This window comes from Gossypium raimondii, chromosome 12 (assembly GCF_025698545.1).
Source record: "Gossypium raimondii isolate GPD5lz chromosome 12, ASM2569854v1, whole genome shotgun sequence".
Taxonomy (NCBI): domain Eukaryota; kingdom Viridiplantae; phylum Streptophyta; class Magnoliopsida; order Malvales; family Malvaceae; genus Gossypium; species Gossypium raimondii.
Genome location: NC_068576.1, coordinates 11785203 through 11805805, shown reverse-complemented (window position 1 = coordinate 11805805; position 20603 = coordinate 11785203). Strand labels below are relative to the sequence as shown.

The 20603-nt window shown below is 34.8% G+C and overlaps 1 protein-coding gene and 1 long non-coding RNA gene across 2 annotated transcripts; both read right to left on the bottom strand.

The window, feature by feature from the left end:
* Positions 1-443: 443 nt before the first annotated feature.
* On the bottom strand, positions 444-2409 carry LOC128035445 (uncharacterized). The gene is made up of 4 exons (XM_052625187.1): positions 1720-2409; positions 1495-1665; positions 1016-1420; positions 444-881 (listed from the first exon to the last, which is right to left on the bottom strand). Exons 1-4 carry the CDS (start codon positions 2407-2409, stop codon positions 444-446), a joined length of 1704 nt encoding a protein of 567 aa, XP_052481147.1.
* A 14944-nt stretch (positions 2410-17353) lies between these two features.
* LOC128035401 (uncharacterized) lies at positions 17354-18418 on the bottom strand. The gene is made up of 2 exons (XR_008191859.1): positions 18068-18418; positions 17354-17718 (listed from the first exon to the last, which is right to left on the bottom strand). It is a non-coding gene; the product is annotated as an uncharacterized LOC128035401 (long non-coding RNA).
* Positions 18419-20603: the final 2185 nt, after the last annotated feature.

The following is a 20603-nucleotide window of genomic DNA, read 5'->3' as shown; positions in this document are numbered from 1 at the left end:
TTTAATTGTTCTACAACGCTATATTCACTGTGCTTAATAAACTTTAAGAACTCATGTGCTTCCTCCTCATTCACAGCCTTTTTAACTTCTTGCTCAAGCTGTGTTTCAACATCGTCCTCAACCTCATACATTGGTGCTTTTCCTTTTTGGCTCGAGCTAGCAACTTTCTTTTTTGGTTCAACCGTCTCGGGAGAATAACACCTTCCGCTGCAAGTGAAATGTCCTACTCCGCTGACATCTTCATTCATAACTTTTGACTTTTCACTTTCAGGCACAACGATCTTGACATCATACTTCCACGACACTGCCTTGTTGTCCTTGTAAGAGAAAGGAGCAGGTACTTCGATTATCAAACTTGGTTTGACTTCTCGACTAACTTCTTCCTTCTTTGTCTCGTAATAAATCACCAAAGGTCTATCGACGCTATAAGGGGAAGCCATCGATTAATTATCAGAGACACATATTTCTCCTTCCTCGGCCCCTTCCACACTATCAAAGACTTTGACCTCCTTGTTATCCATCATGTCCTGAAGTAATTTTCTAAATTCCTTACAAGATTGGATGTCATGCCCTTCGACGCCATGAAAATCACAGAAATTCTGATCTTTTGTACTTTCTTCTTTGAGAATCCTACTAGGCGGGCAGAGCAAGCCATTTTCAATCATCATCTCCCACACCTTCCGCAAAGGTGTCCTTACTTCGGCAACATAACCTTTGGCTTGCCAATTGTCATCATTTGTCACTGCATTCACATTCCCGCCAGTACGGTTAGGAAGAGGATTTCCCGTCACATTGCTAACACCATCGAATCGTAGAATACCAGCATAAATAAGACCTTGAACCCTTCTTTTAAAGACAATGCAGTTTTCTGTAGAATGCCCCTGATTTCCAGCGTGATACGCACAAATAGCGTTAGGATCATACCACTTCGGGTAAGGGGCTTCAGGGGTGCCATGTAATGTAGGGATATTAATTGTTTTTCCAACAGCTTCGGGTATAATTCTCCATATGATACAGGAATTGGAGTAAACTGAGGTCTTTCAGGATTGGGTCTTGTTGGTCTTTGTTCATTTTTGGGTTGGCTTTGTGTAGGCATGGTGTTTGGTGGGAACACGGTGAATGGTCTTTGGTTATTCATAGCATAAACGGGGTAAGACGGAGGTGCTTGATAGTAAGGACCTTGAGGAGGAAAGTAGAAGTTTGAAGGTGGGCGATAATGAGGTCGTGATTGGGCGGGATACGGATTGGGGGTACATTGACTTTCGGTTCCGACCATTTGGGCCTCTGCCTCCTTTTTCTTTGCGGGTACTGCCCTCTTCGAACTCTCGGGGCCTTCCATTCTCCCACTCTTGACGACATTTTCAATAAGCTCCCCGAATATTACAATATCCGCAAAGTCTTTTGTGGCACTCCCCACCAACTTATCGTAAAATGGCACTTTAGAGTGTTGATAAAGAGGACCGTTATCTCCGTCTTAGTTAACGGAGGTTCTACCTGAGCCGAGATATCCCTCCATCTTTGTACATACTGCCTAAAAGTCTCTATAGGCTTCTTTTCCATCATTTGTAAAGTTAATCGATCAGGCACCATATTCGATACATGGCTATATTGCTCACAGAAAGCTGACGCCAAATCTTTCCATGATCGAATTCTCTCTCTACTAAGCTGATTATACCATCGAAGAGCCGAGCCAACCAAACTATCTTAAAAGTAGTGTACCAGCAATTTATCATCGTTCACATAGCCAGTCATCTTTCGGCTAAACATGATAAGATGCGCCTTTGGACTTCTTGTTCCATCATACTTCTCAAAATCTGGCTCCTTGAATTTTGGGGGTAGAACCAGATCAGGTACCAAACTGAGCTCTTTGGCACTCAAAGCAGAGAAAACTTCAGCACCTTCTACTGCCTTGATCCTCTCTTCCAAAATTCTATACTTATCCTGAGCATTATTGTCATCAAATCTCAGCCTTGCTACTTCTACAAGATCATCTAAGTCTGGAACAATTGGATCTGAGGGATTAGCCCCAGGGTTCGATACAAACATTCCTTGCCCTAGATGAGTAGATGGAACAGGAGGTTGTTCCAGGACTGTAGGTTCCCTTTGGGGGTATCCTCTTTGCATTGCGTGGATATGAGGTGGAGTGAATCCCGGAGGATAAAGTGGATCTTGATTAGCTCTTGACTGAGGCGGTTCTACGACATCAGGGCCCTGCATAGGTCCCTTTCCTTTGACCAAGGCCGTCATCATTTCCATCATTTTGGCCATTTGATCCCTTTGCTCGAGCGATTCCTCTCGAGATCTCACCATCAAATCTCTCGCCTCTTGCTGCAACTTGGCCAGTTGCTCCTGCAACTCTCTTTGGGTTCTTTCCATCCTTTCCATTCTTTCATTGAGTTCGGCATCCATGGCTCTAGCTCTTAAACGCGTCCTATAAGAGTGACGTGATTCTAGACTCGTAATGTAGCAACTGTGGATTAGACGATTTTAACCTTAGCAAATGATTAGGGTGATATGAGCATGCAATGAATAAATGAATGAGTAACTAATGAATGTTGGTCATACGTAAATATGCAAAAATAGGTGTTGATTCCAAAATGGCCCCATACTTGGGCGTTTCATTTATCAAAAGAGTCCATTACAAAAAGTTTTACCATATTAGTTCTAACAGTTACACAAACTTCTTAGCCACATCGCCTTGTTTCTTTATAAGTTCCAGGAACACCGATATGCTTGATCCTTGGCTAGGAGGGTATTGGCAACTGAGAACTTCCGCTTCATCCAATAATTGTACTACATGCGCGGCTGCCTTACAAATTTCATTGATCAAACTGCCGAGATGCATATCCTTTTCTTGAAGGGCTCTTTCATAGGCGCGAATGTCTCTGTCATGCTGACCATTCTTCTCTTCTAAAGCTCTCAAGAGGTCATCCAAATGTTGTTGATGAGCTTGCAGTGTACTTTCTAGATTTCAAATTTTTCCTTTTAGCTCTTGATGCTCAGACTAACTAGCCGTTAGTTCTGCAGTCACAATTTCGTATTCAACGTTCTTCTTCCTCAACTGTATCATAGCACGTGCAGCTCTTTCCTCTTCTTTCTTCGCTTTGGACTTCCAGAATTCCATCCCACCTTTGATGTTGCTTAGCTCCTCCTTCCATTCTACCGATGATTTGCCCAAACCACTATTCCTTATAGTGCCTCTTAATTTCTTGTTTTCCAAATGAAGGTCCCTTAAATCCTTTCTCGTGACCTCAACTTCTTTTTGGACTTTCTCGGTTCTAGATTTTTCAATTTGAACCTCAATCTTCAGCTGGTAATTTTCCTCATGAAGAGAACTAATATCTCGTGACAGTTTAGCTTTTTCACGTTCGAATTTAAGTCTTGCCAATTCCAGCTCAGACGGGATTTCTTCTAAGAACGGATTCCGGCAAGCTTCATCAATCGGTGGGGTTATTTGACTTTTCACTCGTCGTTGCCTCCATATGTCATAGTCTACAGTGATAGTATCAGCATAGAGAGCCAACTCCATTAGGTAGATCTTTCTCCAAGAATTCGCAGTATCTCACACCCTTTTCATGTAACCCTCACCAGTAAAAGCAAACTCCGATTGTGCCAATCCGTCAGTAATTGGTACAAACTGTCCTGAAGCGAACTGTCTCTGAACCATCAACGGAGCATATCCAATTCCTCCCCATAATCCCAGCAAAGGCACCCAGTCTTGGTTCTCACACTTGTATAACAAGACAGAGGGACGAATCCAAGGTGCTCTCCAAGTTATATCTTCAGCACGGAGGTTCTGAAAAACCGAGACCCAGTGTTGTTCAGTGACATCCCTTGGCGAATCTTTTTCAATGTGTGCTTCTAAAGGAGCGAATGTTTTCAGAACATATGGAAAGGTGTGCGTTCCACTTTCAAAAAGTGGCTAAAAATCCAAACATTAAGTAACTGAGCGCATCCAATAAAACGACCTTCCCCTTTCTTCCTACAAGTATTTAGAGATCTAAAAGTCTCAGCCAAGATGGTTGGGACCGGGTTGACTCTTTGCCTCAACTTTTCGAAGAAATCCACAACCGCAACTTCAATATGCCCAAGAACCTTCAGGAAGACGACCAGTCCGTAAACGGCCAAGGCAAATAGATCTACTCTTTTCAACACATCTGGATGATTCTGAACTAACTCCCTCAGAGAAAACCATGGAACACAACTGACTTCATTCTTCTTCTTTATTTGTTTTTCAGCCCATGTATCAGTCATCCCCGTCAACTTCATTAACTTCTTCTTGAAGGTCATTGGTTTAGGCTCCTTCACATATATTTTATTGAATTGTACATTGTCGATGCAAAGCAGGGCAACATACTGTTCTATAGTCGGAGTCATATCTTCTTGATTGAAAGTAAAACACTAATAGGCAGGGTCCCAGAATTGAACCATGGCTTGGATCAACTGCTTGTTCACATCGATTGCTATCAAGTGATCTATATCCCCATACTTTTCAGTGAAGATGCCTCTAGTATCTGAGCCTATTGTTTCCAAATCCTTGTCAAGTCTTCAAGATCATTCTGACTTACATTCAAGGTCACATTTTCGGGAAGATCAGAGGTGTATCCTTCATTCAATTTGTCCCCTTTCGCTTTCTGAGTCCTCAAAGACAAATCTCGGACTACAGTATTTTTCTCAGTTACTCGTGTAATTGACTCCTCCATTAGAAACCCGTTTGTGGCAACCAATCTCTAATCAACACCTTCCTAATGAGATGTCTACGATGCATGATGAAAAATAGAATAAAGAACAAATAATCTTGGTTAGAGATCACAACAGATATAAACAGAAGAAGAGAAATAAAGACTATGGAAAATTTAACAAATTAAGCTATTCAATCATGCAATTTGGTGGAACGGACCCACATTTTTTTTTGCCCCAACATGCTTTACAAAAACCTACCCCACATACCATCAGACAATCTACCCGACCCAATTTATTAAATAGACCCAATTCATTTGCAAATAAGTGTAAATGTAAAAGAAATAAAAGGTAAGAGGCGTTTCTCCCGTGTACTTATTTTGGTAACTATCAAACGGACAGAGGTTCGGCATGGCTCTAATTGGGTGGCTCGTACGGTTCACTATGTGTGGTTTTGGTTCTAGAAAGGTACTCGAATTGTCCATACTGTCACCTACTAAGGTTAGTACGGAGCCTCGGTTATCACCCGTCATGGGCTTGCAAGTTCAATTCGAGGGATTACATTTACTTATGCCTATGCGGAGGGACAAGTTAACTTACGAAAGCATAAGTCATATGTAACCCGGAAGTAATTACTAGCCTGTGCGGAGGGACGAGTTAACTCACGAAGGCGTAGCGTTTACTTCCACTTAAACAGACGGAGCCCGGGTAGAGAGCTGATGTTATGCAAAAAATGCAAGTGCACGGTGTGTGGGGAGAAACTCACAAACCTTTTAAATTTTATTTTTACTAAAACAACTAAAAAAACGTAAAACTTAAAGCTGAAAAAAAAAACAGAAAGACAAAACAAGTTAGAAAAATATTAATTAAAAAAACCAAATGCAAATGCATGACTTTTCAAAAAAATAAAATTCAAGGATCACGATTAAAAATTAATTTGAACAAAGGAATTTAAAAATTTGACAACACGCGTTTAACATCAGACTCAACTCTCGAAAACATTTTGTCCCCAGTGGAGTCGCCAGCTGTAGCGACCTAAAAATGTCGGCACGGGCGTTGGATGAAGTGATTATTGAAAACTTGAAAACCGAATCTCGATTTTATTTGAAAAAGGAGTCGCGACCGATCTTTTTTCTAGGTGTGATCGAACACCTAATAAATTCTCTTTTTAGAAGAAAAATTATTTTTAAAATTTTTTTTCTAAAAAAAGAGGTGATTTTAGGTCTACGTGAAAATCCAGAGAAAATTAGAGTTCGGGAGTCGGTTACGCGCGAGGAAGGTATTAGCACCCTCGCGATGCCCAAAATTAGTATCTCATTAAACGCGCGTTGTCTTAATTTTCAAAAATACAAGTTCAATTTAATAGTTAATCGCGATCCGATCAAAATACGAGAATTTAAAAAAAAACACGAAGATTTTTTAAACAATTATTTTTTTTGAAAACACGAAAAATTTTTAAAACACGAGAATTTTAGAGACACGAAAATTCTTAAAAATACGAAAATTTTTGAAAACACGAAAATTTTTAAAACACGGGAATTTTTGAAAACATGAAAATTTTTGAAACACCGGAATTTTGAAAACACGAGGATTCTTGAAAACACGAAGATTTTTTAAAACACGGAAATTTTTGAAAATACGAGGATTTTTGACACATGAAACTTTCTTTGAAAACACGAATTTTTTTATTTTTATTTTTAAAACGAATATAAAACACGGGAAATTTTATTATTAATTTTTTGAAACACGAGAAATTTTGAGTACATGAAAATTTTTGAAACACGATTATTTTTTTTAAAGTACCGTATTTGACACGAATCAATGATATTCACCCCTACATGGCGATAAACCATCGAATTAGTGTTAAATCGATTCAATTTAATATTTAATCAGGATTCTAATAAAACACGAGAATTTTTATTAAAATACGAGGAGTTTTGAGTATTTTCGATTTTTAGAAGGGCGTCCCGTATTTAACACGAGCCATCGATATTCACCCAACATAGCGATGAAATCAACGGCTCGATGCTAAACCGGTTCGTTGCCTTATGCGTTAAAACGATTTATTTATTTATTTATTTTAAACATGCAAATAAAATCATAATAATACTTCTAAAAAAACTATTTTAAAAATACTAATTTAATTTAAATGAAACTATATTTAAATAAATGGACTAAATTAAAAAGATTAAGAAATTACCAAAAACCCTTTTCCCCCTTTTTTTTTTCTGATGGGCGTTGGGCCTAGGCTTCTTGGATACCGTCTGTTGGGCGAATCTGCTGGTGGTCTCTTGGGTCACCATTGTTATCAAGCGTTGGCTTGTTTGACCTCTTGGGTTTGCACAAAGTGGGCTCTTTGGATCTGGTTCTTTGGACAGCCTGTTGTGGCCTTCTTCTATTTTTTTTCTGCTTTGCTCCCTTTTTTGCTGCTTTGTTTTTTTTGGGCTGCTTTTTGGGCTTTGGTCTGGAACGGCCTGTTGGGTGATGCTGGGTTGGGTCACTTTTGCGGGTCGAGTCGGGTCAGTCGGGTCAGTTTGACCCGAGTGTAAGATATTTTTTCTTTCTCTTTTTCTTCTCTCTTTTTTCTTCTCTTTTTTCCTTTCTTTTTCTTCTTCTTCTTCGGGGCCGAACCCTAGCCCCACGCCGCCGCTGACGCTTCCTTCGTCTGGTGGTGCGGTGGTTGACGCGACTCCCTTCTCCTCTCTCTCTCCCTTTCTTTTCTCTTCTCTTTTCTCCCTTTTTCCTTTGGGTTGCTGTTTTTTTTCTTTTTACTTACTGCACTTTTATTTTCTCTTTGCTGTTGTGTTGCTTGATTGTGTTGTAGGTCTTGTGGCAGAGGAAAGGGAAGACGACGATGGCGTTGGGTCGAGCGGCGGTGGTGAGGGCTTTTAGTCGCTGCTGTTTGGTTTTTTTTTGGTTTCTCTACTGTTTTTTTTGCTTTGGTTGCCGAAAGCCATTCTCTTTCAATTTTTCTTCTTTTCATCTCAATTTTTGTCCTCTTCTTCTTTGTTTTCAGGTGGCAGCGGAGGAGGAGCAGCATGGCCGATTGGGGTGTCAGGCGTGGAGCACGGGGCACGCAAGAACATAGATTGAGGGCGGTCTTGTCATGCCCAGAAGGACCAAAATGCAAAGGGTGCAAAATTTCTGGGGAAAAATGTAATTTTAAGAAAATACGGGGCCAAAATATAATTTTTAGAAAGTTAAGGGGTCAAAATGAAATTTTAAGAAAGTTAAGGGGTCAAGATGCAATTTTGAGAAAGTTTAAGGGTTGAAATTCAATTTATATTTTTTGTATTTTTTTCAAAATTTTATTATTACTATTAATATTTAAAACATAAATTAAAAATGGACTAAAACCTAAGTAAGCCCAAAATTAAATTTTAATGGGCCCAATCATTGGGCCCATACGAGACCAAACCGGCCCAAAACCCTAACCGAGCAAAATTCAGTGATGACATAAGCCATCTATATATCAAACTTAATCAACCAAAGTATTTTATTTTTTTACTATAACTTAACATAAAAATACAATAGATATTCATACACACACACACACACATATATATATATATATATTTATTTACTAACATTAAATAGCAAGTCGACTTACCTCGGACGAAGAAAAATCGAAGTCGGACGATTACTCGACTACTTTGGCTTTTGCCCGATCTAACTCTGATTTCTTTGGTTCTCGATCTAAATATATTCAAAATGAACTAATTTAATTATTAACACATTCAATTTAGTCCAAAAATACATAAATGGGCAAATTACCATTTTGCCCCTAATATTTACATTTTTTTTTCAATTTTGTCTCTATTGCATAAAACACAAAATTTGCCCATACCACAAAATAGCCGAATATTCATGGTTCTCATACAAGTCTACACATTTCATTTATTTCACATTTTTGTCCCCCATAAATTTAAATTTCACAATTTAGCCCTAAATATTCGATTTCACCAAAAATTCAAATACAAAACATATTAATCTTTCACCTATCTTTCATATTTCATCAACAACTAACAAAAAAAAAAACTCAAGTATTCATCAATGGTAAAACTCAAAATCACCATCAAATTCTAAAATTAAAACATGGGCTAAATAGTACATGAAACAACGATCACAAAAACATAAAAATCATCAAAAATCGGGACCAAAATATACCTCAATTAAACCAAGCAATTGCCGAAACCCCAAAAGCCATGGTTGAGTTCTTCCTAGCTTAGTTTCGGCTTTGGAGAAGATGAATGACACAAATTTTGACTTTATTTTAATTATAAACCTTAATTTGTTAATTGACCAAATTAACCTTATTATTATTAATTTATAAAACATATATACTAAGGTTAGTAATGTAATATGCCACCCACTAACTAGTTTATGGACTAATTACTATTCAACTCCTTCCACTTTAAAAGACAACCTCATTTGAGTACTTTTAAAATTTAACCTCTAAATTTTTATTTTACGCGATTAAGCCCTTTTTATCAAATTGAGCCTTCAAACTATCAAATTTTCACACGAAATTTTCACACATATAACTTAACATGCAATAGACATTAAAAACATTATAAAAATATTTTTCTGGCGCGGATTCATGGTCCCGAAACCACTCTGTCCGATTAGGGTCAAAATTAAGCTGTTACACATTCTAATTAGAACATAAAACAATTCACACCTGCAACTACTAATATCAACATGTTTTACCAATTTATTCATCACTAAGCCTAAGAACTAACCATTCATTAACCACACTAATACTATACCAAACATGATAAAACCATACATATATAAGTTAACTTGAAACATAAACAAAATGTAATTTTTGACATTTACTCAACCATTTCAATCCCTATACATGCCATATAAACCATAATATGTATTGCAAAATCCACCGGAACAAGTTGGATAGTGTGACTCGATGTGTTGATCTGACCTGCTGACTTCTCGAAAATCTACAAAGAACATTAAACAACACAAGTAAGCTTAATGAAGCTTAGTAAGTTCGTTGGCTTTTAAACATAAATCTTACCGAATATACTATAGCAATTCATTTAAGTAAATAATTCAATATACTATTCCTGCCAAATACAACTTCAATAAATGAATTCACTTATTTCAGATCGATATCAATAATAACTATAAATCTTCAGACATTAATTCCATATGTCACTTACCAACCCTTGTCAAATTGGAGAATGTCTTACGGATATGAGTACATCGTATACAGAAGCCCGAAGGCTGCATGGAAGCATATAAGTGCTAAACAGAAACCCATAAGGGTTGAACGAAAGCTCATAAGAGCTGAACAGAAACCTATAAGGGTTAAGCTGAAGCTCAAAAGAGCTGAATGGAAACCCAATAGGGTTAAACTCAAACTCATATGAGTTAATTGAAGCTTATGAGAGCTAAACGTAAAGTAAACACGAAAGTTCGCAAAAAATGATGAACCTCAGTTTACTTGGGTAATTTTCTGTCAATTCCTCATTTACACTGAATGACTGTACTCAATCCCGCATTCCGTTCGTTTCGAGTATTCAATTCAATTTCATAACTTTAACAATAATTTTATTTTCAACAAATGATATGAATAAATACATAACACCATTCATCAATTTAAAATATAACATTAAAGTTTTACCATACGAACTTACCTTAGTTAAATTGTGGAATTTGTAGTAGTTCAGGGACTATTTTGCTAATTTCCCCTTTTCACAATCATCTACGGACTCTTGATGTAAAATATAAAATTATTCATTCATTACCATATATTTCAATTCCAATTCACTTCACAATTAGTTCCCTTCAATTTTTGAAATTACACAATTACCCCAACTTTTACAATTTTTACAATTTAGTCCCTCACCAATTAGCCTATCAAATGAGCTAATTTTTCTCAATTGACAATTTATTTAAATATTCTAAACTATTATAAAACCTTTTATCAATAGAATTTTAGTATCAAAACCTAATATTTAATCTTTTCACAATTTGGTCCTAAAATCAATTTCTATTGAAATCACTTAATAAAATCATTATATAATAAAATTAGAGCTCTAAATCCATGTGAATTCATCACAAACATCCAACACTCATCAATGGTAACTTTCAAAATCACCCATAAAATCAAAAAATAATGAAATAAATAATTGGACCTAATCGTAAAAGTCTCAAAAAACATAAAAATTTCAAGAAAAAAAGGCAAGAGTTGAATTTCAAGTTGTTTTTGGCTGAATATTGATGAAGAAATGTTTAGAAATTCAATTGGCCTTTTTTTAAATTTTTACCTTAATTTTCCAAATGACCATTTTTCCTTTAAATCACCTAATTTCAAGATTTTTCTCTGCTTATGCCGCCCAAGCCTTCTAATAGGTGTCTAATTTCCTTTTTTCTCCTCCCTTGTTTACCACTTAAGCTTTTTAATCACTATTTCTTTAATTAGAAAGTTTTGCACCTTTTTCAATTTAGTCCTTTTTATTTAATTAACTATCAAAACGTTAAAATTTTCTAACGAAACTTTAATACTAACTTAATGACACGACGTAAATGTTTATAAAAATATTTACGGCTAAGTTTATGAAATCGAGGTCTCGAAACCTCATTTTTGAAACCACTTAACTTAATACTTTCTTCTAAAACACAAATCACTATTTCAAAAGTCTTCCTAAAATCACATTTAACTTGTAAATACTAAATAACAAAATTTTTGAATTCACTCATCAAATTTAATGGTCTCGAACCACTGTTTTTGACACCACTAAAAATTGGGCTGGTACAACTCTCCTCTACTTTTGGAAATTTTGTCCTCAAAATTTGTTACCTGGAAATAGATTCAGATATTGTAATCTCATCAATTCCTCTGTTTTCCAAGTAGCCTCCTCCGAACCATGACGATGCCTTAATACTTTAACTAATGGTACTCATTTATTTCGTAATTCCTTAACCTATTGAGTCAAAATCTTCACCGGTTCTTCCGAGTACGTCATATCCGGTTGTAACTCAATTTCACTATGAGAAATTACATGCGAAGGATTAGATCTGTACCATTTTAGCATTGATACATGGAACACGTTATGAATCTTCTCAAGTTTAGGAGGCAAAACTAATTTATAAGCTACCAGGCCGATTCTTTCAATAATTTCATATGGTCCAATAAATCTTGGACTCAGTTTTCCTTGTCTACCAAACTGCAATACTTTCTTCCATGGAGAGACTTTTAAGAACACTTGATCACCAATCGCAAATTCTATATCTCTTCTTTTCAAACCTGCATATGATTTCTGACGATCAGAAGTAGCTTTCAAACTGTCCCGAATGATTCGAACTTTATCTTCAGTTTCTCGGATCAAATCAACCCCCACTAGCTTGGATTCACTCAATTCAGACCAATACAATGGTTTTTTACATTTCCTCCCGTATAGAGCCTCAAATGGTGCCATTTTTATACTGGATTGATAACTGTTGTTATATGCAAATTTAACTAATGGTAAATACTTTTCCCAGTTGCCACCAAACTCGAGTATACAATATCTCAACATATCTTCCAGAATCTGAATTACTTGTTCTGATTGACCGTTAGTCTAAGGATGAAACGCTGTACTGAAATTTAGCTTTGTACTTAGAGGCTCTTGCATTTTACTCTAGAATCTCGATGTAAATCTTGGATCTCGATATAAAATAATGGATATGGGAACTCCATGTAACCTTACAATCTCTGATATATACAATTCCGCTAACTTCTCAAGTGAAAAACCTGTTTTAATTGGGATAAAACGTGCCGACTTAGTCGATCTATCAACAATCACCCAGATCGAATCTTTTTTTCTCGGATTCCCTTGCAGAGTTTAATATCATTAGTATACCAATCAAATCATTTCCTATTTCAACACCCAACACAACTTATATGGATTTTGAACTAACAGATTATTCAAAAATGTTCCTCACAACTCTTGATACAAAGTAAGACAATACCTAAATTGACAGATGGTGCAATTACTAGATAATTCCATAGTCGAAACATGAAGCTTTTCATATATAGCGAATATCAACAACTCATATTTCCCAACCCTACATATCACAGATGAAATTAGACTAATGAACACTTGTATATCTCAGATTCTAAAAATACTAAAAATACTTTCAGATTCTAAACCGACAGATGATCACAGTGGATAACCTCTTTGAACACACAGATTTATTCGATTTTATCACAGAACTAATCAACCCAAAATAAATCCAGACATATCATATTCTTATCAAAGACTTATTTATCGGAGAACTTCTCAGAATTTATCCATAACTTATTTCAAGGGCGATACATAATTCACCACATAGACTTAGCAGAGTACGCTACAAAGGTCAAACAAAATGCACCACAAAGGTGACATATATGATACGCAACATAGGCTTAGCAGATTACGCCACAAAGGCCAAACATGAACTACCATGTTTGCGATATGAATTTGCCTAAACTCACTTCGCATGAGGTTTACCCATCATCTCCCTGGGACACGTAGAAAACCCCAGTCGATAAATGCGACTCATCCACTTTTTCCAAAATGTGCCATGGCCATGGACTTTCCTTACAATTTTCATACCAAAATTCGTGTTACTGTCCCGATGAACTTCATTGAATACCGCAGTGATGTCAAGACTCACATCACATAATCATGTATCAGAGTATACATCCTAGACACACACACATAGTTGCCTCACAGAATCACATGCACTCATACATACAATTCATTACATACGTGACTCACAAAGACACTATAACATGATTACTTATATATTTTTAGCAGTCATTCAAGTATTCATGCATCGTTACTGGAATATAAATTACAAGAAAACTATCTAGAATGACTTGTAGGTGTCGATATTAGGGACTCACCTGACTCTCACCTTGTTGTAGGTCATAATCCTTAATTTTGAATATTTTTCACGAACCAAGAACACCAACTAATTAAAAGGAAATGGGTTCACCATTAAAACCCATTTACAGGAAGATTGCTAACATTTCAAGTACAAATAATCCCCATGAAAGGCCTTGTACTTACAACTTACTGTTTATATATCTCTTACAGACTTACTCTTTCAAAACTTAACATGTAAAGTTGTATTACTTATTAGGAGGTAAACCAACTATTGATTAAATCAAGAACTATAACCTCTAGCTTAATGAGGAAGAGACAATATTTAGATTAAAGAAAAAGAAACAAAGAGTAATATTGAGGAAAGAAAAAACTCCCACCCAAACACTTCTGACCCCTACATATTGATATGTCTAAATTATATAGTTTTTTTAACACCTTTTCACTTATAATCTATGCAAATTTCGAGTATATGAACAACTAATTGAGTCATTTTAGTTCATATTAAGACATTGAGCATAATTTTAGTAAAATGTGTAATTTTATGAAATTAAGTATTAATTTTACATGATTTTACTATTTTATGTTACATATTAATTTTTGCTCAATTTGCTACAGTTGGACCACAAAATTAAATAAATGTGGGAGCCAAGACACACATGGACATGAGCTAATATCCACTCCATGTGGAAGGCAACACAACAAATTTGACCCAAAAAATTTAATCAAGCCCAGTTGAAAGTTGGTTGTTGAGAAGGGTTAGTCTGCTAGCTAGTTGGGATGTCAAAACCGTTCAACAGAGGGGAGAAGAGCCCAAATCGGCTAAGGCATGAAAATCAGCTCAAATAAGCTTTGGAATATTTGAATTGAAGGTCCTTGTATGTGTGAAAAAAATAGAAATCAACCCTCAACTTAACCTTTGAAAGCTGTCCAACCCTTTGCATGACTCATTCATAAAATCAAGCATGAATCAAGCAACCACTCAACCCGCTCTCCACAATTTATGGTCGGCCAAGAAAGGGAGAAATCCAAGGGATATCCATGATATTTTTAGAAAAATCCCAAGCCACTCCTCTAGTATAAATACCACCTCCCATCTCCCATTTCATTCATCCTTTATTCACAACATTCCTCATCCTTTCTCTTTTCTCTTCCATGCCTAAAGCATTCCCATTTCCCCATTTTCCCTTTAGCTAGCATTTTCCCTTGAGGAAAACCACTCTTGGTTGGCCACCTTGTGGAACAGTTTGTAAAAGAGCAATCATGAGGATTGCAGGAAGCCACCACGATTGGTCTTCAGAGAATTGCTGAAATCATCAAGAGTTTATTCTTCCTGAATCTTTATTATTGTTCTTAGTTATTCAACATTTTTGCAAATTTTTTTGATGTTTTTTTGTTGTCAATGATGACTTAAGTTTGTTTTAGCTGGAATGATTACATTAATTTGATGAAGTTCATTTGATTCATGTTTATGATGTTCTATGCCTCAGTTGTTCATGCTTCCAATTAAAACCATTTATGTATTTCATGCATTAAAATATGTTTGAATGCATTAGAATTAGTTGATCAATCCTAACCAGATGGCGATTAATGGATACAATAATTGGAAGGTGCATGCTTAAATTAGATCATAACCCAATTAAATTCAAGGTTCTTAATAACTAAAAAAAGCTCTATTACCTTGCATAACTTTTAGAATTGTATGATTAAATTGTTTCAAACTTAACCCTCCTTGTTACTTCACATAAATTCTAAGGAACCATTAGTTAAATATGGACATAGAAATATACGTATTTTTGTAAGTATAAGACTTCGAAAGAACTTATATCAGATTCCAAGTTAATGAAAGATCGAGTTGCCATGGAATTTTTTCTGGAACATTGTTAAACATGATGAGAATGAATTGAGTCAAGTGTTGTAATTATTCTAGTTTATTCATGTTATTGTTGTTAAACTTAGGAAATTGTTGCTAAACCATCTCATTACATTTAGATTAATTTGCATTGAGTTAATTAATTTGATTTAACATCCATCACCCCAAAATATTGTGTTTTTCTTACCAACTTGTAAATTCATAATTTTGCAATTATTTGATTAATAGATACAATTCTGTGGAGACAATTACTCTTTTACTTATTTATTACTTGATAAAGATTGTATACACTTGCACATTCTGTCAGTAAACCATATATATAACCAACTTCTCTTAATGGAACTAAACAAGTATTGCTTGAATCCAGAATTTGTCTTTCTTAATGACCTACATGTTCTGAGAGAAACATAAATGAAAATCCTAAATAATTAATATTTGACCAATCAATTCAATTAACCCCTAACTAGATCTCATTACCAAGCCCAACTATCACAGTACTAAAAAAAACTGGGCGTACTATGTATATGACTGTAACTCAACCAGCTTATACTTCATTTGATATACCCTTCTTTTATATAAAAAAATAAGAATAACATAAAACCTTTAATCACCTTTATGGCGGTTACTATACACCACATTCTAATATGCCAGAAGACTGTATGTTGTGAATTCAACTACGCCAATTTGATAACTTTACATCCCTATGCCTTAAACTCAAATTCGCCAGACTTGGGTGTGATAGATATAATGAAAAAAAAACACAAGCATACCTATTAAACATGTAACGGTAGTAAGTTCCATAAGAACTTACCTTCCAAAACACAAAACAAGCTGATTTCTCAAAGCCTATTCCACAATTTCAACTTTTCTTCTACTAGCTCCACCATTATCAAATTTCGGTTCTATAAAATTATATATATTTATATAACAATCAATATTGTCGAAGCCATTTTTTAATAAAAGGATCGACTTGGATTTTGAAAAACGAAAACGAAAAAAAAAGAGTCGCCACCGATATTTTTAGGTGTGATCGGATCACCTTGCGATTCAATCGTTTTAATAAAACGTTTTAATTTTACTAAATCAATAATTTTGGTATACGAAATTCAAGAAAAACGGGTTCAGGAATCGATTACATGCGAGGAAGGGTTAGCACCCTCGTCATGCCCAAAATTGGTACCTAATCAAATAATTTATGTCTTAATGTCGAAAAATTGAAAATTCGAAAAGAAATTTAAAAACATGATCCTTTTTAAATCACTTAAAAATTTAAGGAAGGGTGTATTTCACATTAGTAGAGAAAAAGAATTATATCCCGTGAGTTAGGACACAATACATTTAATCTTGACACGAGAAAAACACAAAAAAATTATTTATTTTTTAGCAATTTGGATTATCTCGGTTTTAGAAAAGACCATATTTCATAAGTTAGAACACGACCTTTTATTAATCTCGAGATTATTTTAAAAATGAATTTTTAAAAAAAAGTGGTTCATATATTCAGATTTTCCAGAAAATCGTAACCCCGTAAGTTAGAGAACGACTTCTCGAATTTCTAGAAATATGAAATATTATCTTCGTTCTGAAAACTTCATATTTTTGCAAATTTGAACACAAAAAAAATGTGATATTTGATACGCTATGTATATAAAAAAGGTTACATTACACAATGAGTATAATAACATCAATTTACAATAATCATATAGTATATACTATTTTAACATTAATCAAACAAATAACAATGATAATAAGACCAAAGCATGCATATAAAAGGACAATACCAACAAGACAAAAAATAAATAAATAAAATAAATACACAAATAATGGAAAAGGAAAATAATTTGTGAAAATATTGAAAGTGGGAGAAACCAAATTAAAATACGAACAAAATCTAGATACACAATTTGGAATAAAATAGGTTGACAAGTAAAACAATGGGAACTATAAAATAGTATTACTAATAATATAATGATTGTAATAGGCCAATTTGCCCGGCCCGTAATATAAAATCAAATCAAAACAATAAAATAAACCAAACAAAATTAATAACAGTCCAAATGTCCAAATATAATAGCCCACTATCTAAAAAGCCCAATCAACCCAAATTGGCAGCCCATTAAAAATTAAACCCAAATGGCCCAGTGCACCTAGCCCACTAACCTAACCCTAAGCCCATTACATTAAAAAAAATAGAGCCGAAACCCTAACAGCGCGAGCCTCCAGCGCCGCAGCCACTAGGACCTCCCCTCGCACGTGCACCGCCCTCTACGTCACCGTACGGCCACCGTACACCTGCAAAAAGGACAAACAAACGCAGCAAGTGCAACAAAAGCAGAAATCGACAGCAAAAAAGAGGGAGAAAAAAAGAAAACGAGAAAGAGAGCAAAATACATTTTCTCTTGTAATTTTCATTTTTTTCGGCTATATAAAAGCCATTTTCAGCATTTGTAAAGGTTACGAACTCAATATCAATACAAAAAAAAAATCAAAAAACAAGGTTTTTGGGGGAAGGTGATTCCTTTTTTTTTTTTCTCTTTTCTCAGCTTCTTTATTTTTCTTTTGATTCTCTCTTCTGTTCTTGTTTTTTTTATTAACCATATAAAAAATAATAGAAAGAGGTTGAGAAACCAGAAAAACATACCTCGAGGCCGAATGCTTGTTCTCTCCGTTGCAATTGGAGAATGAGCGAGGGTTCAGAGGCCTCTGAACGGCCGGGGCATGAAGTGGCGTAGGGATAGTGCTTTAGGCTTCTAGGTTTTCTTTCGGTTTCAAATAAAATGATGAATAGCTATTACTTTTTGGTTTTTTACATATATGCAGTGAAAGAAACGGCGCCGCATCAACAAAGGCATGCCCGACCCGATGATCTGACCCGAGCCGGACCAGATCCGCGTACTCTAGGTCTGTGAGGGCTATTAGCACTATTGGTCCCTCGTTCTTTTCCATTGTTTTAATTTCACTTGTTTTTTTATTTATTTACCCTATCCATTTTGAACCCATTCATTTTGGCCCAGATTGTACGCAGTGTTTAGGAGGGCTGGGAATATTTCCGAATTAGCTCTCCATGTTATTCGCGCACTGTACATTGGCCCCTATTTTGTTTATTTATGTATTTCCTATTTAATTTTGTTTTAGTTGTAATTTAATCCCTCTTGTGTAATTTGTTTCTTCTAAATTCGTTTAATAGCTCCATTATTATTATTATTATTATTATTATTATTATTATTATTATTATTATTATTATTATCATTATTATTCCTATATATATTTTCATTCACATGCACTATTTTTATATAATATATATGCAAATTTTTTTGTCTAGTATCCGCCTACCTATATACACATTTTTACGTATGTTTTTTCTTTATTTTTGTTTCCTAACTTCAATATATATATATATACTTCTATATTTTAGTTTTAAAAATCTTTTTACTTTTGTACATATTTATACGTATGTTACTTTCTTCTTTTCTTCGTAATTTTTTTACAAACATATATATGTATACGTACACCTTTTAGAATACGCACGTGTTCCCATATATTACATATATTTTGAATTATCATAAACATTTTATTATTCTATATATGTACTCTGTTATTTATATACACATTGTACACATATATAAGTTTTAATACACATACGTGTTTTCATGATTTGCCAATACATATGTACTTATATTTTTTATTTTTGTAAATATATACACATACAAATTTTTATATGTTTATTTTGTTTTACGATTTTCATGTACCTATATACATGCATTTTTATTTTTGTTGTTGATATATTCCATTCCTTCCTTTTTTACATGTATACTTGTAGATGTGTGTTAAATATATGCATACACATATTTACAAATTTACTTGTATCTTGTGCTTATATTTTGTAAATACCTATACATATACAAATTAAATTAAAGTATTTGTTTCATGTTATACATTAACTTTTCTAGCATATCTTTCAGAAAGTATATATTTTGGTTTCGTCAAAACATTAAAATCATCGTATTTTATAAATTTTTGAAATATTTGGCATTCATGATTCTCGAGGAAGATCGTGTCCTAAATTACTGGGTTGCGATTATTTTCGATGAATTTAGAAAGCCAAGTATTCATTTTGTAATGAATTCACAAATTTCAAATAAAAAACCCATTCTCGGAAATTCGACACGTTGTGTCCTAACGCATTGGATATGACATGTTATTTTCTCGAGACGTGGATTTTAAAAATAAAGGCAATGTTCGATATTTAGGAATCTTGTGAAATCAAACCCTAACTTATTGGGTTTTGATTTTCTCATTTGACCCAAATAATCGGATATCCTTCTCAAAATGCATAGGTTTTAAAAATCAAAGAATAAGCTTATTTTTGAGGATTTGAAATGTTGCACTCTAACTAACTGAGTGTAACAATTTATTTCTTTAAAATAAATGAGCTTTATCTTCCAATTCATTTTGTTCAAAATAAAAGGATCGTATTTTAAAATCTTTTCAAAATTTTGACACTAAGACATTAAACAATCAATTCGGTACCAATTTTGGGCGTTACGAGGGTGCTAACCCTTCCTTGTGCGTAACCGACTCCCGAGCCTGATTTCTCAAATCTCGCCGACCTAAAATTTACTTTTGATAGTGAACCGATCACACGTCAATAAATGATCGGTGGCGACTCCCATTTCTATTTTCAAAATCGATACCCATTTTTCAAATTTCGTAAAAAATGGTTTCGACAACTTGGCGACTCCACTGGGACATTTAGAGAGTCAAGCCGTAAAATTGATTGTTTTCTGTCTTATTGTTGAAAATTGATTTGAAAAATTACGGTTTTTTTTCTTTGGACTTGCTTGCATGATTATTGTAAATTGAGTCGTATATTTTGGCATCATATTGCATAAGACTGTTTAGTCTTGTCCTTTTAAGTGGGAGTGAGAAGCTACTCCTTCGTAAGGTTTTCACCTCCGTGCAGGGTAGTGAATCACTTTCGGGATACATCCGTACCTATGTCTTCGTGAGATTTTCATCTCCGTGCAGCCATAGGGAAATGTATTCCCCTGAATTGAACTCGGTCTGTATGAGCCTATAATGGGTGAAGACCGAGGAATCTGCTGGTTCGAGTACCTTGACTTTAGAGCCAGCCCTCATACAGTGGACTTAGGAACTTAACCTAGATAGAGCCACTC

Excerpts from the sequence above, each read along its gene's own strand:
- LOC128035445 (XM_052625187.1), bottom strand. The coding sequence starts at position 2,409 with ATGGATGCCGAACTCAATGAAAGAATGGAAAGGATGGAAAGAACCCAA. Across the intron at positions 1,666-1,719 it reads TGAACGATGATAAATTGCTG|CTTAGTAGAGAGAGAATTCG; the intron begins GTACACTACTTT and ends TGGTATAATCAG. Across the intron at positions 882-1,015 it reads CTCAGTTTACTCCAATTCCT|GGGCATTCTACAGAAAACTG; the intron begins GTATCATATGGA and ends GCTGGAAATCAG.